General features: G+C 48.1%; 1 protein-coding gene and 1 non-coding gene across 3 annotated transcripts in view; one reads left to right on the top strand and one right to left on the bottom strand.

Annotated features, from left to right (window-relative positions):
* PSAP (prosaposin) overlaps window positions 1-26,779 on the top strand; it is a 33,768-nt gene extending 6,989 nt beyond the window's left edge. The window contains exons 2-15 of one of the 2 annotated variants that reach the window (XM_047072897.1): window positions 10,674-10,807; window positions 13,516-13,590; window positions 14,161-14,286; window positions 15,393-15,593; window positions 16,152-16,295; window positions 17,622-17,678; window positions 19,686-19,694; window positions 21,463-21,594; window positions 23,054-23,149; window positions 23,449-23,635; window positions 23,719-23,876; window positions 24,214-24,294; window positions 24,541-24,648; window positions 25,732-26,779. In XM_047072897.1, coding sequence (XP_046928853.1) covers window positions 10,674-10,807; window positions 13,516-13,590; window positions 14,161-14,286; window positions 15,393-15,593; window positions 16,152-16,295; window positions 17,622-17,678; window positions 19,686-19,694; window positions 21,463-21,594; window positions 23,054-23,149; window positions 23,449-23,635; window positions 23,719-23,876; window positions 24,214-24,294; window positions 24,541-24,648; window positions 25,732-25,767 — 1,544 coding nt within the window. In that variant the 3' untranslated portion in view covers window positions 25,768-26,779. The remainder of the gene's footprint in view (window positions 1-10,673; window positions 10,808-13,515; window positions 13,591-14,160; window positions 14,287-15,392; window positions 15,594-16,151; window positions 16,296-17,621; window positions 17,679-19,685; window positions 19,695-21,462; window positions 21,595-23,053; window positions 23,150-23,448; window positions 23,636-23,718; window positions 23,877-24,213; window positions 24,295-24,540; window positions 24,649-25,731) is intronic. The other variant, XM_047072898.1, reaches the window with a different exon arrangement.
* LOC124507340 (U6 spliceosomal RNA) lies at window positions 12,214-12,319 on the bottom strand. The gene has a single exon (XR_006960994.1). It is a non-coding gene; the product is annotated as a U6 spliceosomal RNA (small nuclear RNA).
* Window positions 26,780-26,858: the final 79 nt, after the last annotated feature.

Genomic DNA, 26,858 nt, shown 5'->3' with positions numbered 1-26,858 from the left:
TATGTCCAGATTAGGGGGACCCTCAAACCTGTTAAGGATATTACGTGGCGGGTAGGGACATAGGAACCTAACGACTTACATACCCTGTGGTTAACAGAACTTAGATAATCCTGTGGTGGCTGTGATTTGAGGTAAATCTGAAAAGGGAACCAGCCATAATTTGAGAAGTTCTTTCCCCTGCTCTGGGTTCCAGATATAGGTTGTTGTAAGTGGTGGCTCTCAAGCTTTTGGTCTCCGCATCCCTGTATACTTGTGAGTTATTGACGGACCCCAAAGAGCTTTTGTTGATGTGGGCTGCAGCTTTCAATATTACCGTCTTACAAATTAAGCTGGCAATTTAAAAAAATAATCCTTTAGAAATGATAAACCCATTAACCCGTGTTAATATAATTTTCATGAAAAATAACTTTTCTTTTGTTTTTTCAACGTGTTTTTTTTTTTATTTTTATTTTTGGGACAGAGAGAGACAGAGCATGAATGGGGGAGGGGCAGAGAGAGAAGGAGACACAGAATCGGAAACAGGCTCCAGGCTCCGAGCCATCAGCCCAGAGCCTGACGCGGGGCTCGAACTCACGGACCGCGAGATCGTGACCTGGCTGAAGTCGGACGCTTAACCGACTGCGCCACCCAGGCGCCCCGAAAAATAACTTTTCTTAAACACAAATATATTTAGTGAGAGAATGGCTTGTTCTACATTTTTGCAGTGTTTTTTTCAAACACCTGACAGGATTCTGTGCTGCATTCAGTCTGCCGCCATGTCACATGCTCTACGCCTCCGGAAAGACTCCACTGCACATTTGGGAACGAATGACTAAAAAAGGCAACTAACACCCTGGTATTATTACTATTAGGAGAATTTTGACCTCACAGACCCCCTGAGGAAATCTCTGGGACCCTCAGGGTTCTCTGGACCATGCTTTGAGAACCACTGGTAATAGTTGATTCGCAGGAACTACAGGCATCATAGCTAACACGGAGGGTTTGTTGTGTACCCAGTACTTTTTAAAGTGCTTTTTGCCTAACACTGATTTAATCCTCACAACAGACCTGTGAGGTAAGGGCAACGAAATCAGAGTGCTAGGGCATTCTACCATTCTGTTCTTATCTGTGCCATGGACTGAAGTTTAGGTTTCGGCCCTTCAGATGAAAGGCTGAAGGGTGGTATTCCTATAAAGTACTAACTAAGGTAAGTCAAAGTTACATTTATAGCTGACACGCACGTAACTGCGATTTTTTAGTTGATCATGTGGGACAAGCCCGGAACACTGAGTTTCCTTAGTGGGGCTCGCGTGAAATCTTTTTTAGCATATTACCGTCTTCTATGGGTGTGGAGAGACCACCCAGCCTGTCAGCAGGGCTGAGGTAGAGCCCATGCCGGCTTCTGGCTGACTGAATCGACTCCTCTGCACACCTGGGCCGGGTCTAGAGCCGTGTAGATGTGCCGCTGACCTCCACCTGTACCCGTTCACCTGAGCGGACCCTAGGCAGTCCTGCCAGGGGCTCATTTCTTCACGGTCCATTTGTGTCAGCATCTTATCTAAGGTGATTTACTTTCATCTCTGATCATCAGCTGATAGATTGACGCTTTGGAAGAAGAGCTTTGCTAGCAGTTTGTTGGATTGGAGTGCTCTTGAATGAACTAGATAGGAATTTCCCTTCCCAAAATTAATTATGCCACTTGTATCACTCTTGTGTAATCTAAGAGGATTGCGTTCTTGTCCCTCGGGGTCTCAGTTATCACTGCACAAGCTAATTTACCCGAGGACTCTATTGCCTTCTCCATGGAGATCAGTTTTTTTGCCCTGGAATGATCTCACTTATGAGAAGAGTGAAGGAACAAAAAGAGGGAAAAACTAAGGAGGGAGAGGAGAAGCAGGAAAGAAAGAACCTTGTCTTACATAACAGGAATAATATTATTGGGGCCAGAGATGATGGGGTGTCAGCCAGGCGACCTTGAGACCTTTATTGCCACGGATTTCTTTTTGTGATAAGAGGAATATTTGGACCTTCTTCAGATCAAGGCAGGTTGCCTCTGAGCATATGCTCTTCTGAGTGATAAAATGGGCAGTGTTTTTTATTCTTCTCGTCAGAATGTTTCCAAAAGCAGGATCCTGCAAAGAAGAGACAAGTGCTCTTTGCCATAGAAGGTATTTGTGACACCAGCCTTTTGCTGGAGTAGTCAGTGTTAAGTGCGTTGCTTTATGTCCTGCTCTTAGGGGATCTAAGTGCGTGAATTCTTCTGGGAAATGTTTGAATGGAGGGAACCTGCGGTAGATGCTGGCCCTCCCGGGGTTAGCCTTTCTTGGTTTCCTAGCAGCCTGCCTGTTGCCATGGTGTTAAATTAGCCAGGCAGCAGATCCATTGCCCTGTGGAATGTATGCACTGATTGTTGGTGCTGGGAAGCTGCTTGTATTTTCTGTTATCCCTTTTTTTGGGATACTAGACTCCAAACAGTATTTAGCATATGCTACTTAAGATATTTACAAGGAAAAACGATGGCTAAAATAATAAGGCTGATTGTTTTAACACATAGAGCTTATAAAATACACCTTTTAGGAAAGGTCTTCCCGTTCTTTCTGAGAATGTTTTTGAAAATCTTTGGTAATTACATTGTGTATGTGGGCTTTTAAATATCCTCAGTGGAGGTAAGCCTTATAAAAGACTTGTTATTTGGGGACTATTCTGGTGAATGAAATAGATTAAGCTGGTATTTAGTTAGGCTTAGGTTTGACTGCAGACCACAGAGAGCTAGAATAATAGTGGCTTAAATATGATAGAACTGTCCCTGTCCTTCCACAGGAAGTTCAGGAGCCAGGAACCAGGCAGTGTTGTGGTTCTACTTCCAGAAGAACTCAGACTTGGTCCCTTTCTTAATGTCCATCATGAGTGCTAAAGATCCAGCCATCACACTTGCCTTTAAAGATGTGATACCTCTACTAACATCTCATTAGCCAGAATGTGGTTTCATGTCCAGACCCTGCCGCCAGGGAGACTGGGAAATGTAGTTTTTAAATCTTGGCAGGCATGTCTATAGCTAACATGGTTAGCTGGTTCTCTGGAAGGAGTGGGGAATGGACATAAGGAGTAATTTGTGGTCTTGTAACCAAACCCAAGTTCATCTGTTGCATATGCAACAGAGCCAATCACTGAGACCTCAGGTGTGCAGCAAGGGAAGGCTTTATTTGAGAGCCAGCCAGCCAAGGAGATGGGAGTGCAGGCCTCAAATCCGCCTCTCTGAAGGGGCAGAGAACAAGTTTTTTTTTTTTTTATAATTATAGGGGTTGAGATTACATATATATTGATGAAAAGAGGGGGGTGGAACTCATGACTATTGATGAGGAAAGATGGAGCATGTGCATTGAGCAAACATACATGAAACTTACTATTGTTCATGTTCATTTTAGGGTGGAGACATAAAATAGGGCAAAGTTGGAGTCCTGACATCAGGAGGTCCTTTTAGGACAAGGAGAGGGGCTATGTGCATGCTCCAAGAGCCCGGATAAACTGGATGAGGTCTTGGGCTCCTTATCACTGGTAGGGAATGCAGGGCTTGCTTGTTCATTGGCTGGAACCTTACCAGTGACCTTCAGCTCAGGCCTCTGCAGGGATAGCTAGTGGATTTGTTAGTGGGGTTTGAAAAAGAAACAACAGCTGATTTGGGAGCAACAGGGCTTTGAAAAACCAGCTTTAAACTTCCTGATAGTTTGAGTCTCATTAACCCTGTGGAATATAGTTTCAGTTTCTGCCACATTGGGCAGTAATTGTTCCCTGAAACTGGTGGTTTAGCTTTTTTTCTGCCTTTGAAGGTAACCTGGGAGAAAATTATACCACAATATAAAAATTAGAACATGAATGCCTTCTGTTGGTGGCTCTTTCCCTCAAGTCCACTATCATTAACAGTTAGGTACAATTAACTGAGCTTCATAGGAACCAGGCACTCTCGGTCCTTTCTCTACTTTCTCATTGATTTTCACAGAATTCCTGAGAAAGGGGTGCTCTTTTTTCCCTCATATTTTGGAGATTGTGGTGAAATTACTTGTCCAGGTCTTGGCTTTTAGTAGACACCACCACTGAGGGCAGTGATTATGTTGTCTTATTGCCTCCTCACCCTTCCAGAAAAGTACAGGCTTTAAGGGTGCTTTTGTTTTCTTTTTTTTTACATTTTTAATTTTTTTAATCTTTATTTTTGAGAAAGAGTGCGAGCAGGGGAGGGGCAGAGAGAGGGGGAGACACAGAATCTGAAGCAGGCTCCAGGCTCCGAGCTGTCAGCACAGAGCCCGACGCGGGGCTTGGACTCATGAAACGTGAGTTCATGACCTGAGCCGAAATCGGACGCTCAACCCACGGGGCACCTCTCATTCTTGCTCATGCAAAACTTCTTTTTTAGCACATACGTAGGTAGTATCAACTCCTGGGCTGCTTATAGTGGAGGCTGTTTTACTCTTTGTGACTAACCAACAGCTTCTGAGGTTTGGGGATACAACTCTTTAGGTCTTCGAGCTGCCAGTTAATTACTTGATGAGTTGCAGAGTAAACAGAGCAGCCTGGATTCTACTATTTGTGGGAGCAACCATTTGGGGTGAGGTAGTGGATCAGAGATCCTACTGTCGCTACTGTAGGTGATGTTGATGATGCTGATAGCACTTACTGCACTTCTGTAGCATGCTAGCTCCGTGTTTTACAGTTACTGGTTAATTTTTACAAACTCCTGGGAGTGCTAGCAATAGGCCCGTTTTGCAGATTGGAAGACTGAAGTCTTAAGGTGGCCTGACTAGAATTGGTGGAGCCGTGATCTGAACCCTTGACTGATTTCAAAGCCAGTGTGGTAGGGGAGTTCAGTTATGCGGATAAATTAAAATGCCAGAGAGATGATGGTGAAGGCGTGATGGCTGAGAGGTGTATTCTGGTAGTTGAAAGCGCATAACAGCCATGTCCTCTTGATTCTCAGCAGCAGTTCAGTGACTCCAGTAGTTGCGTCTTCATTTTATAGATGAACAAGCTCAGGAGAGTGATTTGCTGAAGGTCATTTGGGAGGGACTTGAGGAAGATCTTGATTTTAGTATCCCACATTTGAAAAACATTTAATTTAGATGGTGATGTCAGTTACCTTCGATGTCTCACTTTCTAGGCTCAAAATTTACTTTTCTTTTTGCAAGAAGCCATCACACCTAAAACACATGTGGCTCTAGTAAGTTCTCTCTGCCTTCCAGGCCCACTAAGGTTTTTTTGTCTAGATCTAGACTCAAGAGCTGCCGCAGAGCCCATTTCTGGTGTAGCTCATGGCAGCCATTCTCAATACAGTAAAATTCCATTGTAGCCTATTTTTTATAAATGACCTACATGTGGAATTGTTTAGAATATGTCTATTTTCTTCTGGGCCTGGGGAGTAAAAAGGGAACAGAGTGCACCCATCCCTTTGCTGAGAAAATACAATGGAAGTCTTGTGTCTTAAAACAAAGCCTGTCTTTCCTTAATGAAATGGAACTTGCCTATAGGGTTTTAGTGTCTCTGAAGTGATAATTTCTCTAATTTCAGTGTACTAGCCTTTTGTCTTTGAGGGCTCAAATGGCAGGCCTTGGAGCTGAGAGAGGTAGTGCTTGTTTGTCCTCAGGAGTGTTTGTGTCTTAATAGGACACATTTAATCAGAACTCTCCAGTGGGCCAGGCACACATTCTAAGAACTTTCTTAGAGTTCAGCATATTGCCTCAAGAGAAGAAAGTTGGGGAGCGCCTGGGTGGCTCAGTGGGTTAAGTGCCAACTTCAGCTCAGGCATGATCTCATGGTCTGTGAGTTCGAGCCCCACGTAGGGCTCTGTGCTGACGGCTCAGAGCCTGGAGCCTGCTTCGGATTCTGTCTCCCTCTGTCTCTGCCCCTCCCCCGCTTGCACTCTGTCTCTCACTCTCAACAATAAACATTAAAAACAACAACAACAACAAAACCAGGTGTAGAGAAGAAAGTTGGTATTTGGGGGCAGAGTGTGGGAGACAGAATAGAGATGAAAGCTTTGCTGGGAACACATTTTGAGAAATAACTGATAAGAAAGTGGTTTATGGTGATTTTTATGTATTGCTTATGTGTAAACACTGAAAAGGTCATTTGCCTCATTTTACAAGAGTGAAGACGTGTAGCCCCTAAAGGACTTAGCCCTGCTCTCCACTCAGAATTTCTCTTACACAGAATTCCTTGTAGGTTGGGTATTTGCTTTCTGCTTGGTTGCTTCTGCTTTTGGACAGGTCATCACCTAACGAGGCATCCCATGCCCATTTTGTAACCCTGTGGGTGTCCCCTGTCTCGAGCTGTGGTCTGCTTCTCTTAACCTCTTTATTGCTCTGAGGTCTGGGTCCAAAACCGCACAGAGCAGATCCGCTCTTGTGTGATCGCTGGAAGGTGCCCTTTCCCTATGAAGGTGACTATTTCTTGGAAACATTCTTCCAGCCAAGCACCTGCAGTCTTCTAGGGGATTCGGGAGTGGTGTCACGTGCCCCCGCCTTCCTGACCTGCCGAGCTTGTCCCTGTCTCCTGGGAAGCGGAGCACACAGGCCTGAGCCCCGCCGCCTGTCAGTGGGCCCGCAGCTGCAGCTTCTGACCACCACCTCCATCCTTGTGCTGTTGGCCCTTGCTCTCCATGTTTAAGTTTTACACGGAGTGTCATCTTCCTGGCTCTCTGTTCTGTAGGGGTCTCTCTGTTGGCTTCTCTCGCAGCCCCGCTGCTACCACTTCTTACTTGGAACATTGGTAATCGCTTTCCATTCCAGTTAGGTGCCCCCTCGTCTGAATCTCCCACCTCTTTTTCAGTTCTGCCACATCGCCCCCGGGTTAAGACCCTGGCAGGAGCTGTAGCCCACAGGGTGAGCTTTCACACGGGTGCGAGCCTGCCGGTGGAGGCCCTCTTAGCGGGCCTGAGGTCTGTCTTTGCAGGCTGGCTTCTGAAGAGACAGAGGAGGTTTCTCTCCCTTGGTACGTTCGGGAATCCCCTCTCAGCAATCCCCTCTCAGCCGGTCTTTTGTCTCTCTTTTGTCAGGGGCCCCTTCAAAAATGTCATTGTGAAGAAGCCTCCTCCAGCTCCCCAGTAATTTTGCTGTCCCAGGGATCTCGTTCCTTGTGTTTCTGTTTTTTGTTTCTCCCTTTGGGTGTCCGTGCCTCTCACGTGGGGTCACAGAGCCTGTCTCCCCACTTTGTTCTGCCGGAGTGCCACTGTCTTCCCAGTCAGGGGCGTCTGATAGTCCTGCCTTCATCTCCGTCGTCTTCCCGCTTGGGTAGCGAAAAACCAGGCTTGTCTTTACAGCCCTTCGGTCCATAGCTGGGATCTCCCTGAGAGATGCCTGAGAGCTCCCTGAAATGGTGTGAGGCTTTCGTATACAAATATATTTTCCGGGAAAAGGATTCGTGTCTCACGAGTGTTCTGACCCACCCTTTGCTTCCCTCACAGGGGATCAGCTCCTGAAATAAGCGCCCGAACCTCAGCAGGTAGCTCACTGGGATCGGCATCACCCACGCTTGCGTCTTAGCCTCACGGTAGCCGTCCTGAGGACGCACGGTTGTGAACGTAGCTTGGGTCATTTTAGGACATCACATTCGTTGTATACCACAGACTGTTTTTATAAAAATACGCACTTTTAAAAACTTGGGCTTTCTGTTGGGAGGTACATGGGAACATCCTACTGAGAATTTAATTCCCAGCTGGGAGTTCAGTTTCATTTCTCAGTGTCCATGAAATGTTTTTTTAGGCTTGATTTTGATGACTTGATAGGCCTCCCAGATTCGGTAGCCTACGCACGCATACCTTATACTTCTGAAAGTCCTGAGGTGGGCTATTAGGTAAGAGTAACTGTGGAGATTGGGGAGTGACTTGTGATTTGTTAGCTGGACCAATCTCAGATAACCAGCTGCCCGAGGCTCTTTTTAGTCCAGAATAGTTTGGCCCAAACTGGTAACAAAGTCATTATTGCAAATGGTTACTGTTTCCAGTTCCTAGAAGGAATAAATAAGCTACAACATATTCTTGCCTCTTGGGCCTGTGATAGTGCATCCGGTTCTTGAAGCCTGATAGATTTTGGCCCTTGAAGCCAATTCCTGGTCGGGATGGTTGGAGAAACCCCCCTGGATCAGAGTTCTCTGTGACTGCGTCTGTGAGAATAGAGGATGGTGGTCAGGGCTTCTGTGGGGAGGACTGCTCACTGGCCTTGCCTTTCTTAATCCTGTCTGGCTCTGGTGTGCTGATGTCCAACCTCTTTCTGGCTTCCCTGTGTATCACTGTGCATTCCTTTGCCTAGAGACTCATTTTGTAGCTTCCTGTTATTTTTCCGGCTTTTTTCTCCCAGTTAGAGGTAGAACCAGTTTGTCTGTCTTGGGCGTTTTCAGGATTCCCCAGGGCCCAGTGCCTGGAAGGAGCGTGGGAGGTTCTGCTGGGACCTGCTGGCTCCATGTGCTGTCTCTGACTGCCACACTTCTCAGAGCCTTGACCCTTGTGACACAGTTAACGCCCCCTCCCCTTTGCCCAGACCTACAGCTGAGGACTGGCCCCAGCCTAGCTTGGCTACTTTATAGGTACTAAACATTTGTGAACCATCTGGGGATTCGTGTGTACTGTTTTGAATCCGGTGCATGTTTTCCTCTGGAAACCAGAGTCCAAGCCAACTTGGACTTGGAATGCGGCTAGTTCTGTTGAGTTCGTCGACTGGTTATGGATGTGATTTTTGCCGCCAAGGGGCATTGAAGGCTATCACCTGGGCAGGAGATGAATCATTCACTTGCTGGTGTCTGAAAGGGTGCAGATAATCTGGCTTGAGCTTTTTGGACACCTGTGACTGAGTCTTTGTGTGAATCATTTGTGGAATATAGCTTTGGTTGAAAAGCTCGTAATGACAGCATTTCATTGTCTTCCCTCCCCTGGAGGGAGAGTACCTACCACCGACAGGCATTCTTTGTGTACTGTGTGTTACATGTCTGTAGAATTACTGTGCCTTCTCATTGGGCTCACAAATTGAAGCAAAGTGCCGCATGACTCCTGAGGTTCTCGAGGTACTTTGTAGGTGGCTCTGGGATTTCCTTCTCAGTCTTGGGCCATGTGTTTCCTGTGTACAGGGGGAGACGGGTATTTGCTGGGGTCAACCTCCTGCACCATCATCCGTCTTTGTGTAGCCTCATAGATTCTATTCTTTTCTAGCTGAATTGTTTGGTAGAGGTGAGGTTGTTCCAAAGTGAAGGCTGCTGTAGACCTGTATTAAGAAATATAGGTATTCTTGAATTTTTCCTTTTTGAAATTTTTTTTTAACATTTATTTATTTTTGAGACAGAGAGAGACAGAGCATGAACGGGGGAGGGGCAGAGAGAGAGGGAGACACAGAATCAGAAGCAGGTTTCAGGCTCTGAGCCATCAGCCCAGAGCCCGACACGGGGCTCGAACTCACAGACCACAAGATCCTGACCTGAGTTGAAGTCAGACGCTTAACCCACCGAGCCACCCAGGCGCCCCGTCCTTTTTGATATATTATACCATTTTTCTATTTAACAGCTACACAGTTTTTTCAGGTTACATCTAGTTTTTTAGTATTGTGAATTACACTTAATAAATATATTTATGCCTATCACATTTTGCCTCCTGGATTGCTGTATGTATTTCTAGAAGTGGATTACTTTTTGAAGAGGGATTTTATTTTTCCAGTTTTTGAAATACGTTCATATATTAAGTCCTTAGCGGTCACACTTATCAGCCTTACAGATGAATCTTTTACTACAAAATTGTCACTTTTTCCCTCCATTGGCTGATTTAACTTTTAAAATATGGCACCTTCCTGCTGTAGCGTGGGTTTCTTTGGTCCTGGGTGAATTTCTTGAATTTTCCCCTAATTTCATTTCTGTGCATGTGACTTCTGCCTGAGCGTTTTTTTCATTACCACAACAGAAGTAACGTCGTTTTATGCACCTGGTGTTGAGTGCACAGGTGTTCACTGATACCAAAGAGGATTATGTAGTTTTCTTTGTTAGTAAACTTGTTTATGTGCAAATATGCACAAAGTTAGATTTATAAAAGGGCTCTTCTTCTAGAATATTAAGAATCATTGTTTTTTGTAATAAGGATATGAATCTTATTTCCCCCACAGATTAAAAAAAAAAAACTTTTTCATTCTGTATTTCTTTCTATAATTAAATCCTGTGATACCTTTTATTACTGCATGGAAAAAAATTAAGGTTATAAAGATTAAAAGGCCTGATACTGTTTATAAATAGTTTGAGGGGAGAGGTGCCAAGGTGTCTTAGTCGATTGAGCATCTGACCTCGGCTCAGGTCATGATTTCATGGTTCGTGAGTTCGAGCCCCGTGTCAGGCTCTGTGTTGACAGCCTGGAGCTTGCTTCGGATTCTGTGTCTCCCTCTCAATGCCGCTCCCCTGTGTGTGTCTGTCTTCCCTCCCTCCCTCCATCCCTCCCTCTCTTTTCTCTCAGAATAAATAAACTAAAAATACAATAGTTTGAGAGGAGAAAAGCAAACCAGATAAATTAGTCCCTCCCAGCCCTTGACTTAGACTGACCTAGATGGTCACACAGCGTCTCGCCTGGACCCAGTGGTGCCGTGTGGTTTGCGTGCCCTGCTCTCCATCTCTGTGCCCAGGCTAGTCCTTCATCCTGGGTGGGTGAGAGAGGGGCCACCTTCTCATGGTCGTTTGTCTTTCAGCTCTAGCCAGCCCTGTCCTAGGACTGAAAGAATGCACCAGAGGCTCGGCAGTGTGGTGCCAGAACGTGAAGACGGCGGCTGAGTGCGGGGCCGTGAAGCACTGCTTGCAGACCGTCTGGAACAAGCCGACGGTGGTGAGTGCCGTTGCTACTGTGCTGGGTCTTTTCGTATCAGCTGTAGCTGCTGCCATTTTCAAGGCTTTTTTTTTTTTTTGCCTCGTTTGGTTTGTTCCTCTCGGGGACCCTGCGAAGGAGGTGGGACCTGTTGCAGGTGGACCCATTTTCCACACAGTGGACTTAGGTTTAGTTCTGCTCCCCCAGGGTCACTCAATCTGCTGGTGGCAGTGAGAGGATGAGGTCTGCCTGTGGCCAGCTCTGTGTGCGCGCCGTGCTGCTTTCCGGGCCTCTGTGTGCCCCACGCATCCGCTCCCAATGAGGGGCCGGCCGGCTCACAGCCTCCATTCCCCAGGCGGGGTGCCACGGACACAGCTCCATCCTTGGTCATCCAAATAAGTAAATGCTAAGCTTTTCAAATCCTTCCCCACTTTTTGGTGTTTTCTCTCTGTCTCTCTCAGACAGGCAGATCATAGATTCAGACCCTCAAGCTTAGTAGTGATTTAAAATTTTATTTTCAGCTATAGCCACACTGGAAAAGAATCTGCTGATGTGTGTGTGTGTGTGTGTGTGTGTGTGTGTGTGTGTGAGAGAGAGAGAGAGAGAGAGAGAAACAATTTATTTTTATCCAGCTTAAAAAAATTTTTTTCCCCAGCTTTTTGAGATAATTGACCTATAACATGGTAAAATTAAGGGGCAACATACTGATTAGATAGGTTTATATTGCAACATGATTGCCTAACGTGCTTATCTGTGAGTCAGTGGGTCATTTTAAAAATCTATTTTGTATATGTTGTTTATATCCTGCAGTGTACTGTTATCCTTAAGAAAGCTCAAGTAAGTAATTGTGTTTAAAGGAAGAGTGGACATCAGGCTCCTAAATAAGATGGGTGTCTGCTGCTGTTGCTATCTTTGCTGTACATGTGGATAAGTTATCTCTGCATTTCTTTATACTTAAAATGAAAGTGTCGCATTTCACCTGTGCTGTTCAGTAAGGTAGACATTAGCCATGTGTGCCTATTTGAGTTTAAGTTAAAATTTCAGGGGTGCCTGGGTGGCTCTGTTGGTTGAGGGTCTGACTTCAGCTCAGGTCATGATCTCGCGGTTTGTGAGTTCGAGTCCCGCATCGGGCTCACTGCTGTCAGCTGTCCTATGGAGCCTGTTTTAGATCCTCTGTCCCTCTTGTTCTCTGCTCCTCCCCTGCTCATGTGTGAACTCTCTCTCTCTCAAAAATAAAACATTTAAAAGTAAATAATTAATTAGAAGTTGTTTTTCATTTGTACTAGCCTCTTTTCTGGTGCTCAGTAGCCACATGGGGCTAGTTTCTCTATTGGATACTGAAAATTTTAGATTATTTCCATTATCACAGAAATTTCTTAAACTGCTATAGATTTTTTGTCCCCTTGATGTTTTTTTTGGTTGTTGTTTTTAAATGGAAGACTCCCGTGAATTTATGTGTCCTCTTGTGCAGGGGCCATGCTAATCTTTTCTGCATTGTTCCAATTTCAGCATATGTGCTGCTGAAGTGAGCACAGCACGATGCTATGGAGTTTTCATCTAAATGGTGTTAGAGCATATTAATGTAGGGTTCTCATGGGGCGTGCTCAAGTGCATTCTGTGTGGGACCTAAGCCCTCTCAGGAGACGCCTGAGCTTTGCTGGCTGTGTACCCATTGCTGCACAACTTGCAGCTGGCTCCAAGTGCCATCTCCTGTGGTGCGGGCCACGTTTGACTGCGTGGAGTTGCACGTCTAAAACCTGTCATGAGCGGCCACTAGTGCTGCTTCATTAAGAGAAGAGCAATTAAAACGCTGTCCTTGTAGAAATCGTTTCTGAATTCACTGGAACACTATCCTCTGTGGCCAAAATTACTTTCTGATTTGGTTTCTAATTTGCTTCTCATCTTGTTTTTCAAATGGCTTCCTCTTTTCCCTGGGGCCGGGGTCTCTCTTGGATGGCCCCATGCACAGTATTAGCCTTCGGTGCAAAGGTTCAAACTGATTTCTTTCAGTGCAGCTGAGTCAATCCCAGATGTTTCTCACCCAGACATGTTAGTTCCTTCCCTCTTCGTGGGTTGAAAATCAGTTGACTTCAAGAAGGGAGCTCCTTACAGCCTTTGAGAACCAAATAGAATTTCCATGTCCTGGGCCATGTGAGGCCCTAGGTGCCCAGGCTTATCAGAAGGCCAGTGGGATGTTTCGAAGGTCTGGGGTGGCGATGTGGCTTCTACTTGAGCATAGCGCCTGGGAGGTGGAAGGTAGATAGAGTGCAGGGATCTGTGCTGGTGTCGGCTGGGCTTGCTTCTTTGCACACCCCCCGCCCCTTTCACCCTGTGCTAATGATGTTGCCCCCAGGTGACAGGTTTTGTCTGATTTCTGCTGCTTGCGTTTTTACCTTCCTGAGCCTCCGTTTCTTCCCAGAGCTATTGTGAGCAATAATGTGAAATTTGGCCTGTGCCGTGTGTGCCGAGTAAGGTGCTGAGGGGCGGAGGGCACAAGAAAAGGGTATTTGTCTTGTAGAAGCACAGAGTGCTCTGGGCAGTCCCGCCTGGTCCTTCCCCGGGGCGTCCCTGTGCTTCTCGTCTAGGTTGGGGAACCGGGATGTGCTGGTGTGTGAGACACCCCTGGTTAGATATAACAGGACAGAGGCCCAGAGGCCTTTTTAGCTGTGTACGGCATGGGTTACATCCTACAAACACAGATCTCTCTCCCTCATGTTCTTTCCTCTTAGAAATCCCTTCCCTGTGATATATGCAAAGATGTCATCACTGCAGCTGGGGACATGCTGAAAGACAATGCCACTGAGGTGAGCTGCCATGAGTGTGTGTGACCGCGTGCGGGCAGTGGCCGTGTGCACCCATTCCTTAAAAGAGCTGTGGTTCTGGGGGTCTAATGAGGAGTGGTCACGGCCTGGGTAGGAAGTAGTTCAGATCTTGTGAGCCACATACTTCTGTTACATAGATTTTTACCCCCCCCCACCCCCCCACCCCGCCATCCCTTAAAAATGTAAAAACCATCCTTGGCCACAGGCTATACACAAACAGACTGTGGGCTCTAGCTTGCTGACCCTGGCCTAGGTGTTCAATGCCCAGGCTTGATGGGGGCTTTTGTACTGCTGGTCGCTACCTGTACGTCCGTTTGGGGCATCTCTGCTCAAAATTCCCCATGCCCAGGAGACTGCAAGTCAGAGTGGCTGTATTTTGAGGAATGTCTGCTTTTTGCCCGTTTGTCTGATGGAGCCAGGGCTGCCCGCTGGCCCCCTCCCAGGGTTCTTCCCCAAGGCTGCCGTTTGCTGGGAGCCGTGGAGGGCCTGTCCTCTCAGTCATCGGCAGAGCAGATGCACATCCTGATCTGGCCCTTGTCTGTATCCCTTTAGCAAGAGATCCTCGTGTACTTGGAGAGGACCTGTGACTGGCTACCTAATCAGAACCTGTCTGCCTCATGCAAGGAGATGGTCGACACCTACCTCCCAGTCATCCTGGACATGATTAAAGGACAGATGGTATGTGGTGGAGAGTAGACTCGAGGGCACTTCGGGGCCTGGGGAGGTGCCGGACCAGAATGGAGTGGTTAGAGTGGAAAGTCTTTTCCTGGATTTGGATTTTCTCCATAGCTTGTTCCTACCGTTCTGACTTCCAAGAGGGCTTGGGCCCAGTGGAACACTCTGGCTTGTAACTTTCAAGGGTTGGGAAGGGTGCAGGAAATGGGACCTTGCAGAATACTGAAGGAATTGTAAACTGATTCAATTGTAAATGTGGTATAAAATCGTAAATATGGTGTCACATTTACATGTGCCCATTTGATAACTCCTGTCAGATCTTTAGCTCTCCCTTTGAGCATGCAATTCATTTCATTTCTGTGATTTATCCCAAAGAATAATTTGGGGAATATACTCGTGGGTTCAGCTACCAGGGTGTTCTGCTTTCATTCAAATAAGCGTCTGCTGTGCGTAAATCGTGTGCTACTTGTTGGATTTTCAGCAACAAACAAGGAGCCGTGTCTGTGGAATTTGAAAGACGCTAAGAAAGAAGAGGTGCCCAAATAACAGGGCCAGAGGGGCGGAAGGGTCCTGAGACTGGACCAAGGTTTTGGCAAGACTAGCAGGGGTCACACCATGCAAGGCCTTTTAGGCTCTATTTAAGGATTGCAAGTGCAGCAGGAAGTCCTTGGAGGGTTCAAGGAGAGGCAGAGGCGGGACATGATCATAGGTGCCTTCTTTAAATGTGTAGGTCCCACCAATTGGGAGTTAGAAGGGGGGAAGCTGGCAGGACAGTCTGGTGTGAGATGTGATGGGGCAGTGGAGGCGGACAGAGACACGTTCTGTTTCAGAGGAGAAATGGACTGGACCTGCTGATGAAGGAAGGGACAGAGGGAGGAGTGAGGAATGTCTTCTAGGTTTCTGGCTTGAGCTGCTGGGAGTGGGGTTGGGGGAGCCATTTGCTAAAGTGGAGGTGGGGAGGGAAGCAGGTGGTTTTGTTAGAAATACCTGTGAGTGAGGCCTGTGTGTGTGAGTCAGGTCACGAGGTAAGGACAGGGACTCAGGCACCAGGTGGCAGTTTTGTTTTCCTCTGGGGAGAGGATTTCCAGCTGGACTTCTTTCCTCACTAGAGTCATCCTGGGGAAGTGTGCTCTGCCCTCAATCTCTGCGAGTCTCTTCAGAAGCACCTGGCAGAACTGAATCACCAGAAACAGCTGGAGTCCAATAAGATCCCGGAACTAGATGTGGCTGAGGTGGTGGCTCCCTTCATGGCCAACATCCCCCTCCTCCTCTACCCTCAGGACGGCCCCCACAGCGAGCCCCAGCCGAAGGTAAGGCAGTAGGCCCAGCCACTTAGGGCCCGGTTCTGTCAGATTAGAGATGAGGCATGAGGGGGGCGGTACGTGTGTGCAGTTCTCAAGCTGGGGACTTACTCCTTCATTTGATCTTGCAGTTAGATGAGCCACCTTTCAAATGGTTGTGTCATGGAGGTTCTGAAGAACTTGGGGTATTTAAAATATGCAAAGGCTTCTCTCTGTTCCAGTTAAATTTTATTGAAATCAGGCCGCAGTTGATTATAAGCCTGTTGATAATTTCAGAGCCTATGAAAACACAGAGCTGGAGTGCCTGGCTGGCTCAGTTGATGGAGTGTACGTACATCTCTTGATCTCGGGGTTGTGAATTCGAGTCCTACAATGGTTGTAGACATTACTTAAAAAAAAAAACAAAACACCTTTTAAAAACCTACAACTGTTCAGTAAGTCACTGTGCTGTGGTCATGAACACATAAGGAAATTCTCTTGGGAATTTGAAGCCTCTTAGTTATCATAGGAGCAGTGTTTCCAGCCTGACACCCCATCCCACCCACCCATCAACCCCTGTCACTGTAGGCTGGTGGGGACGTTTGCCAGGACTGCATCCAGATGGTGACTGATATCCAGAATGCTGTAAGGACCAACTCCACCTTTGTCGAGGCCTTGGTGGACCATGCCAAGGAGCAGTGTGACCTCCTGGGGCCTGGCATGGCCGACATGGTGAGCCTTATCTCCTCATGCATTGGAGGATGTCCTGGGCCTGGGACCTGGGCTCTGGAGTGGGGGAGCCAAGAAAAATTCAATTCCTGAGGTACCATTTTAAGTTCCAACCCAAGGGCTTTGAGGAAGAGATTGTTCAAACAACTCTTGTTTCCTTTTTCCCAGAAAGCATCTGGAATAGTTGGTGGGTACTTAAATGCTTTGTTGGTTACTTGAATTTGTATATGTAACAAAACATTTGGAATAAAGTAGTATAAGGAGACTACTTTTGTGAAGAATTTTTTCCCCTCCCAGTCACCATATGTATAAGGAACATTAGAATCCTTTATAACCCTGTTTTTAGAAGCCTGGCTGTTACATATTCATAGCTGTAGGTGTGCCTTCCCCACAGCCAGTGGGCTTATTGTCTTTGGGAAGCCGTGCAGGCTGTCTTACAGCAGATCCACCTGGGATGCTTTCCTTACCTTGCTGAATATTAGTCCTGCAGGCTAAGAAACTCATTTTGTTAGATTCTTAGGGGGTTTCATTTCTTGGACCCTGTTCACTTTAACCAGGGGCCTGTGCAATTGACACATAAAGCCAAAATGCTAGTTTTGTATCCAGCAACCGAACAACCTTGGCTAGACTGGATGTAGGGAAGCTGGTTGTAATAACTCCATGGGTCTAGGATCTAGAGCAGCCTTCCTGGGTAGGAATGGCTGGTTCTGGGAGCTCTGGGTTCTTTTCTGTCGGGAGTCTTTTGGCCTCATTGAAGTATCTTTGCATATCACAGTCTGACTTGGTTTCCCAGTTCAACCCTGTGTGAGGGCTGCCCTGTTTCCCTTGGTTTCCTCACTGTGGAGGTGCCCCAGTGTGACCAGGGCTATTCTGTGAAGGTCTATAGGCAATAACTAGATGTGTATGAAAGTAGGTGTGCTGAAAATCATTATAACTTGGTTCTGCTGGGTTTTAACTTTATAACCTTGTCTAGGGATGTGTGAATGGGTTTGAAAAGTCATCTCGTGTTTGTAGTGGCATGTCTTGTAGCCATGTTCAGAATTGCTCCTGAGCAGTTGCTGTATGATCTTGGGGCAAGTTTGGGCTGTAAAAGGAGATTGGAGGACCTTTTCTCTAAGGGCTTTTGGGACACATTGTCAAAACACCTTTTGCACACCTTTTCCTAAAACGTACAGGATAAGCAAATTGCCATTTTTATCTCAGACGTTTGTAAGACTCTCCTCTTGGAAACTGCTTGATAGTTGCCTGTTGACATTGTCAGAAATGCTGGGGTTTTGGTGTCTCGTTGCGGCAATTAGTGTCACTGACAACCTGTTTCTCTCTCCTCAGTGCAAGAACTATATCAACCAGTATTCTGACATTGCTGTCCAGATGATGATGCACATGGTAGGTGGCAGGGGAGGCTCCCTGTTAGCATTCTTTGTCTCAAACTCCGTGATTCTCAGGATTTTGAAAATTACATGGTTTAGTTTTCCCTTTTTCCCTTCAGATAACGAATTGGGTCAAAACGAACCTTCTTCAACCAGCAGACTCTCTACTGCAACTCAGTACCTCCTCCCCTTTACCTTCCCCAGCCAGGGAGAAGGCAAAGGCAGCTCAACCCCCAGGACTGCCCTGATGGCTTCCTGGTGATTTGTTTGCCTGTGCATATGTGAGCTGGCCATCAGATTTCTGGTATCTGCCTTTCACCCTGGGGCCCGTGGGAATAGTGTGCTCTGGTAGGTAGGCCAGGGCTGAGAATTGCTACGTTGCAGCTGGAGTTTGCAGGTGCGGGGGAATCCCGCCTCCCACAGTTGGTCCTGCACTCTGCAGCAGTGTTAGCTCTAGCTGCTGCCTGAGTTCCTAACTCCTGCACTTGCTTCTGATGCTTCTGGGTGGTATGGGCATCCCTCCCTTACTAGAGGTAGAAAATCTTGATCATGGACATGAGCTAGTTAGCTCCATGCAGAAAACTGTTGTACGAATCAGGGTGATGTGATGATATTCTTAAATTGGGAACATGCCCTGGCTTCCTGAGATCTTAGCTGCTGGAGTTGAGGGGGTGGGTTGCACTTCGTCTCCATCCTGCTGACTTTCTGACTGTGTTGAGATTGACCTGTGTGGGCCCTTGAGTTTGTTCTCCAACCAGGGGTCAGCAAACTGTGGCCCACCACTGTTTTTGTAAATAAAGTTCTGCTGGGTCTCAGTGATGCTCATCCCATTTTGTGCTGCAACAACAGAGTTGAATAGTTGAGACCTCACAGCCTGCAGTGCCTGAAAGATTTACTCTGTGGCCCTGCTGTAATTGCTCCAGGGCTCTCGGCCAGGCATTGGGATTATTATTACAACATGCCTTGTTCTAAAAGTAGTTTAGAGGCAGCTTACAAAGACATGGAGCTAGAGGAGGAAATCAATAAGCCTTTGATTTGACTCGATTTGGTTTAGTGCTTTCTCATAGCTAAATAATAAAATTTTCTCATGATAAAAGATTTACTGCGTAGATGTTTTTTGAAAATACGTGTAATACATCCCAAATCAAAAATCATTTGTGGTTTAAAAAAAAAAATAGCAGTGGGGTCATACGGTTATATAGTACTTTAAACTTTGTAGTTTACAGTTATTTGCTCAAAAATGTGTTTTATTGGTCATTAAACATTCTGGTACAAAAGGATTTTTAAGTGGCTGCATAACCTGTTTGGGTAGAACATAATGTATGTAACCAGTCCCCTTTGGATGTTTAGGTTGCTTTGAGGTTTGCTTTTGGGATCAAAAGCATGATGAGCAGCACCCTACCAGTTAGATAGACAGGCAGATCCCCGTTTCTCCCTTAGTAGAGAGAACTAACACTGGAGTTGCTGAATCAAGGGGTAAGGCTTTTGATTTGTTGTCAAATCGGCCTTCCAGGCTGGCATTTGGTGCCCTGAGGCCGAGGCAGCAGAGGGTGTGTGGTTCAGGACCCCTGACCCCTCTGGGTGTATATTCCAGCACACACCCCCGATTTGGGCACTCCTGTGTCTTGTCCCACTTTGCTGCTTACCACCTGAGGGGACGGCCTTGCAGGCACGGTGGACTGAGGCTTCTGAGGATGGAGAGCTCCTCATCACCTGGCATTTCCTGGGACCTGTTGCCCTGTGTTTTTGAGCATGATTTGGTGTGGTGGGAGCATGGGGACAGTGCACACACAAGCTGGACAGTGTGTTCTGTCCCTTGAGGGCCACAATAACTTTCAGGGCCCCCTGAAATAATAGGAACAAGGTAGGTTGCTGATTTGTGACTGCAAGGTTTCCCCTGAACTTCTGGTGACATCCTTACAACCTTGGTTAACTGATGTTGTTATTTTAATTTTTTCTTAACTGTTGTGTCCTTTCCTTTCTCTTATTTTCATCTCCGATTTCCTGTTTTTTTGTTCAACAGCAGGATCAGGTATGTGATGGGGGATTTGCTTGTAGTAGTGGTCTGCTGCTTCTTGTAGTTAATTTTGCTCAATTTTTTTTTTTTTTAATGGCATGACCTGTGTTAATACATAGGCTGGTGGGGGAGCTTCTGCATTTCTCCCCTGTGATTTGGGGGGGTCTCCTCTCCCCTTCAAGGGGCCAGAAAAGGAAGCGAGCAGGGCTTGGACTCTGGTTAAAAACCAGCACCCAGCTGGCCATGTGCATGCCACCAATGTGATGATGGGGAACCATAGGTGACCCCGGAGATGACTGTTTCCTTAATTGTAGGCCTGACTTCAGTGGGACACCTTGTTTCTGTGATGACTGAAGGGCATTGCATGTCTTTAGTCCTGTTTTTCATCACCTCAGAAATGCTTCTGCTGCATGAGCAAATCATTTGCAAATAGTGAGCAGACTATTCCTGTCTGTTGGATCCAGAGACTTGGAAACAGTCTCTTGATTGTGGCTTCTGCCCCTCTGGGTGATGGGGTCCTGCAGATCCTAGAACCATATCAGATGGCTCAAGAGCCAGGCCACTGGTGGCATAATATGGGGACCAAGTCCCCAGACCATTCTTACTGAGGCAGTACCCCCTTCTGAGCACTGGCATTTCTCTGTAGGAATAAAGATTTTTCAAAGGTATTTTGAAGTCTCATGGGAGAGTACTTTGGCTGAAATACTTGTTGCCCCAGGGAGTTAGTAGAACAGAGCTCATCTGAGACAAAGCAGCCACATACCTCTTGAGTCTTTGTCTTTTTTCTAAAAAGCTTGCTTTGTCTTTGGCCCCATTCTAGTTTCTCTCCCCATACTTAAAGTGTGCCAAAGACAGGGTATTTAGGATACATTTCAGACTTCCCTAATCTTAATTCTGAAGACTTCTCGATACTAAAACAAGGTGAACAACAGCCACGGTCTAGCTCTTTTGCAAAACCGCTCGTTTTAGCAGTCCTGTCCTGACGCTTTATGGTTTGGTGGTGGGAGGCAATCGCTGTCAGGCCCAGAGCTTGTCGCTGGTTGCATTTGGTTCACAAAGGATACAGAGTGTGTATACTTTCCTCACTCTTGGCCATCATCATCGTGAAACGGTCAAGATCCAAATTACAAGTTCTCTGTGGTTTGCTGTCTGGGTGGGAAAGGGGATTGATCTGGAGCATCTATGACCTGAAAGAATTGATCGCTTTGGGACCTTGGGTTTTTGTGTGTACTGTGTTTATGCAGTTGTGAAAATAGAATGCAGTTTTCAAAAAGCCATCCATTTCTTCTTTAAATGGTCCTGCCACCGAAAGATAAAGTGTGGTCTTATTTCCAAGATTTTTGGCTTTTTTAGTTTATGGGCATGGCGGTTCTTCCTCTAGAAAGAACATGCGGCTTATTTCCTACTGAGAGTGAACCAGCTCGAGCGAGAAACAGGTTCTAGAGCAGACCAGCTGTGCTTGGAGGAGGATTTGTTTGCCTGTGAAAGGGAACAGGCACCAGAAGTCTCGCTTTCCTGGGGCGCTCTCTGGTTGGAGCAGGGATGTGGTTCTGTCTGCTCTCCCCTCAGCTTTGCGTGGCCTCCTCCCTGCGTGAAACCGGTGCATCCGCACTCGTGGGAGTCCCTTCAGGTTCAATGAGGAATCTTGCCTGTTTGGCAGTCAGGCTTGATGCTGTGACCAGGGTGCCCCCCTAGCACTCCACCCTTTGTGTTTAGAGAGTGGAACTGAGGGGGGTGGTGGGTGCAGGCCTGCATCTGACTGCTTTTTCTGTGCCTTCTTTAGCAACCCAAGGAGATATGTGGCCTGGTTGGGTTCTGTGAACAAGTGAAGGAGGTGCCCATGCAGACTCTGGTCCCTGCCAAAGTGGTCTCCGAGAACGTCATCCCTGCGTTGGAACTGGTGGAGCCCATTAAGGTACCTGGTGTCACCCGTTTTGTACTGGCGAGGGCTGTGCAACTCCCAGGCCACTCCACATTATACCACGTTCTGTGAGGCTCACGCTTTTGGTTCCCTGCTTGGCTGCTAAAGGTGTTTGAGTTTGAGACCATTCAGTAGTTTCTGCTGTCCCCTCTACCAGTGCAGTACCCCTCTCCCAGCCCTGAGTGCGTTTATATTTCTTTAGTTATAAACCCGAGTGCTTCACAGGATCAGCCTGCATGTGTAGCACGTCTAGCTTTTTCTAGTATGTTCGTGTCCCTCCACCTTGCCCACTGTTGCCGCAGTGCAAACCTGATACTCCCAGAACACCCCAGGGCTCATGCAGAAGCTTCTCGGTGTACTGCCGTGCAGGCGTGGGTGTCTGCTTTCGTTTCCCTGGTACCCTTCACTCAGTAAAGATCCACCGTTTTCCAGAATCAGCTTACATTCATCACTTGTTATGGGTCCAGCAGTGTGTTAGAGATGGAGTCCTGAAACCGTTGACCCGGAGTGGTGAACAAAATTGTCCTAGTGTTCATCGGGCTTGCAGTTTAGTTCTTAAGAGGGTCCGGGCCATGTGACGTTTTATCACATGGCACATGCACACACTTCTGAAGTTGCCATGGCACTTGACCTTTGGCTGTCTCATCTCCCTCCTCTGTCCTCCCTCAGCATGTGCAGTGTGTGGACCACAGGTTTACGAAGTCAGATGGGGTTGGGGAAGCACTTCCACCTGCCCCATCTTGCTGACTGGATTACTGGCCAGAGAAAATGAAGGGGAGTTTCACAGCTTGTATTCTAGCCACATGTGGCTACACGTTTACATAACATCAGTTCCTTGGTTACCCTAGCCACATTTCAGGCACTCAGTAGACACATGTGGCTCGTGCTGCTCTGCTGGACAGCAGAGGGGGAGAGCGTTCCTCCTGTCCTAGAAAGCTCTACTCAGCAGGATTACTTTACTAAAGGCGGGCTGTAGGAAAGCAGTCTCGGGTATAAGGAGACTTGACACTTAGGGGCAGACCTGAAATGTGTTTAAAGCTTTGTCTTCTAAACAGTAGACAGGAAGTGAGTCCTCACTCTCCTGCTCCCCCATCCACCTTCCCCAGATGACTGCGGAATGATGAAATGATTGTGACCAGATACATCATGCAGGCAGCTCTTTGGGGTTGGGGGATGTTTTCACTGCTTCTGTCTTCTGAAGTATGGGTTACTGGTTTTTGTGGGGTGGGGGGGTGCGTGGCGGGATGTGGTGGTGGTAGAGGATTGTGCAAAGGGATGGGTCTCCCACCATGTAAAACCAGCAGGGACAGGAACTTGGACACTGGGAGGAAGCCACCTTTTGGGTGACAGTCTCTTGTTCCTGGCCATAGGGTGTCCCTTTCCCTTTAGAGCAGCAGGGCCCAGGGTGAGGTGAGGATCTCAGCATTAAAGTGCTGTCCTCCCCTTTCAACAGAAGGACATGGTCCAGGCGAAGGCTAGTGTTTTGTGCGAGATGTGTGAGTACGTGGTGAAGGAGGTGGTCAAGCTGATTGACAACAACAAAACCGAGGTATGTGCATTTCTAGAATGCTAGAGTACCCCCGTTCCCCAAAGGCAGAAGCGGCCGAAGAGGTGGACTCAGCCATCGCTGGCAGTGGACGCCAGCCCTGGGAATCTGCATACCCCCTGCGCACCAGTGGATCCCTCTGGGCTGGGGTCGGGCCTGTTTCATAGGTCTTGTCTTTTTGGGGAGGAGAGAGCATCTTGCTGTTGGCTGGTTTCCTGGTCATGTTAGTATTACTGAGAATCTTTCCTAGGCCTGTCCAGCCTCTCCATCTTCTGATACGATCCTCTTGTTTTGTGTTTCAGGAAGAAATAATTCACACTTTGGGTAACGTGTGCTCAAAATTGCCTGTATCCTTGTCTGAAGAGTGCCAAGAGGTGGTGGAGACTTACGGCTCCTCCATCCTGTCCATCCTCCTGCAGGAGGTGAGCCCTGAAGTGGTGTGCAGCGTGCTCCGTCTCTGCTCCACCCAGGGGCTGCCTGTGCTGCCTGGTGAGTAGGGTGAGGGTGTGGCTGGCTGGCCCCTCGGCTTGGAAGGGCCCTGCCAGTACTCAGCCTGTGCTCCCTGTGCGTAGTACGCGTGATTCAGCCGAAGGATGGTGGCTTCTGTGAGGTATGCAAGAAGCTGGTGAGCTATTTGGACCACAACCTGGAGAAAAACAGCACAAAGCAGGAGATCCTGGCTGCTCTTGAGAAAGGCTGCAGCTTCCTGCCTGACCCATACCAGAAGCAGGTATGCCCCTGGCTGCTTTGGCGCAGAATGTCAGAACCTGCCTGGAGAGCGCAAAGGCTGGGGTAGCTCATTGATTGTACCTGTGATTGAGGTTTTCGGGGGGAAAAGCTAGCTGTTTCTTAGAGGCAGTCTGTTGGCTCAGGGGTAGCCACTGGGAGAGGTAACAGGAGCAGGTGAGATGAGGCTGAGTGTGGGTGGGTGGGCATCTGGGAAGGGGGTCCTGGGTTGGCAGTGGCAGGAATTCTTTTGGAAGAACATGCGTGGCGCCCCTCCTTTTGTGCCCCCACTCTGTGTGGACACCCTTAGACCTGGGTGTGCATCTGTGTTTACCTAACAGTGCGATCAGTTTGTGACTGAGTATGAGCCCGTGCTGATCGAAGTCCTGGTGGAGGTGATGGACCCTTCCTTCGTGTGCTTGGTAAGTTCCTCTGGGTGGCTCTGCATGGAAGGGCTCCTCTGAGGTTGCGGCAGAGTCTCGGGCAGGGGGGGTGGGAGGACATTCTAGGCCTGCAGCACTTCACTCGGCAGTGCTGACTTTTTGGAAGCACATGTCGGAGCTCTGATTGTAGCTGCTTCTAAAAGCCGGTGATCTCTGGTTTTGGAAAGGATCGGTAGAGCGGATCTAATTCTTTCCTCCTCCATTTCCCCTTTTTTCACTGTATAGAAAATCGGAGCCTGTCCTGCAGTCCGTAAGCCTCTCTTGGGAACTGAGAAGTGTGTCTGGGGCCCTAGCTACTGGTGCCAGAGCATGGAGGCGGCGACCCAGTGCAATGTGAGTAGCCTAGCGAGTGCTCCGCAGGCCTGCCTTGTCATTTGGGCAGCTCCCACGACAGTCCTGTGTCAGTAGGCCCCTCTGCAGTCAGCTCTCTCCCCTGCCTTCATGTCCAGGGGTGGGGGATATCTGAGGCCCAGGGGAGCGATTAGGCTTATCTGTCTTGGCCCACTAAAGGCAGGAAGACTGCGCTCTTGCCCTTGAGAAGGGTGGGGGTGTGCTTCAGTATTTTGTGCTTCTGCTTTCCTGTTCTTGGCTTTAATTCTCCTGTGACAGGGTCAGGCTCACATTCACATGAGGCCACCCCTGAGATTGCACAAGTCCTATCCCTTGGGTGGGTCTTAAGCCTGGCCTGAATCTTCACCTGAGGCCAGACGGCTGTTCTCGAATGGTCCTGAGAGCTGGCACCACCCAGGTGTTGCAGGGTGCTGTGGCGCTGACTTGACCGCACAGCCGCCGGCGGTGCCCCACACTGCTTTCTTGGGTGGAGACGTGTGTGGACCAGTTGGTTACCTAATGTTCCTTTGTGCAACTTTTTCTTCCTCGAGCGGGTTCCTCGTGACCATGGGGCATGACTGTGCTGGTGTGGTTGCATCAGTTTGGCGACGCCCATCCCGGCCACAAGGGGCTCCTTGTTCCTCCAGGCCTGGCCCACAGCACAGTCGGTAGAGGAGTAGGCTCTTGCTACTGTTCCAGGCAGATGTGCCCGAGGGGCCATTGCCCTCTGGGCCAGAGCTGGTGTGCACCCAGTTGGGTGGGGAGTTTTGCCCTGGGGGCCCCTCCGTGCCGCCTGCTGAGTGCCAGGACTCCGAGTGTAATCAGATGGGAGGGGACCTGGGCCCTACGTGCATGGGTGCTCATCTGGAAAACATGCAAGTGCTTTGTAGCTGCTGCCCTGGATGCTTGCCTCAGGAGTCCCCAACACTGGGGTGGACACGCGCTCCCCAGTTTTAAATGAGGCGCTGTCTAGCTGACTCAGGACAAGACAGCTGGTCCCAGTTTTGGGTGATGTCTGATGCACTAATGGGCCAGGGGTGGAATTTGTCACATGAAGGCTAAACGCAGTTTCCTCTCTCCTGTCAGGCTGTCGAGCATTGCAAACGTCACGTGTGGAACTAGAAGGGATGTTCCTTGGAGAAACTGCAGCATCTTTTCCTACTTGTGTGTCTGGGGGCAGTGAACACAGATCTGTCGACTCTGTTATAAAAATAGGACCCCCTTTCCCCTCCCCTCATTTCCTGTCTCCTGATTGTAGCATTGCCGTCAGTGGGGGAGGCGTCTCGCCCTCTGCCACCCATAGCCGCTTCAGTGTCCCTTTCCTTTGCCTAGACAGGTGAGGATGTCCTGTGCGCCGGGAGTCTTTCAGCCTGCCCTTGTGGTGGGTCCCGGCCCGGGCCTTGTTCTGAGCCCTCTGCCTACCCCATGCGGGGACCGCCCCTCTTCTGGGCCGATTGGCTGCTATTCATAGCAGCAAAACAAAGGCAGTTTTATAAGAAAGATTAGAGGCTCAGAATAATTAGGCTTTTTAAAACCACGTTTTCACCATAGGGAGGATTTAGGAAGCAGCTGCTCAGGAGACCTGGGTGAGGCTTAGGTTTGTGTCGACCTTCGTTTCAGCTTTCCTGTGTCTTTGCTGGTGATGCCTTGTTTGGGGTTCTGTGGGTTTGGGTGGGAGGGGCAAGCCTGCCTGAATGTAATCTGCTAGCTCCACGTGGAGGTCCTGTGGGTCTGCTTTTGCGTGTGAGCGTGGACAGTGGTGACCACCTCTTGCTTTTGTGTTTGCGTGGCCGTGGAAGCCTTGCTTTTTTGTGTGTCCGTACTGCTGCCCAGGGCCCGCCTTTGCTCTCTCTGCTCCAATCCTCATTTCGAAGATGTTCTTTCTGACCTTCAAATAAACGTGGATGACCAGCTCCTAAGCCTTTGGCTTTCAGGTAGAGGGTCTGCTGGGTGTGCTGTCCAGGGGCCTCGGCTGCCACCCTGCTTCCTCTCCGTTTGGCCTCCTCTTTTCCACTTCTAGTTGCCAGGAGACAGCGAGATACGAAGTTGCTATTAAATGGACTTAATGACTTTTTTGGTTTGTTTTGCACTAAAGTTTCTGTGATTTAATAATAAATAAAGTCTGTTAACCAGACCTGAGCCTGAGTGCTTCCATAACACCCCAGCCAGGGGAGTTTGGTTTCTGACCTGTGGGTGTCCAGCAGTCCTGTAGC

This window comes from Lynx rufus, unplaced genomic scaffold (genome assembly GCF_022079265.1).
Source record: "Lynx rufus isolate CCGP_SWC_20201006 ecotype Redwood Valley unplaced genomic scaffold, mLynRuf1.p SCAF_11, whole genome shotgun sequence".
NCBI classification, from domain to species: Eukaryota; Metazoa; Chordata; class Mammalia; order Carnivora; family Felidae; genus Lynx; species Lynx rufus.
This window is presented reverse-complemented; position numbering and strand designations above follow the sequence as displayed.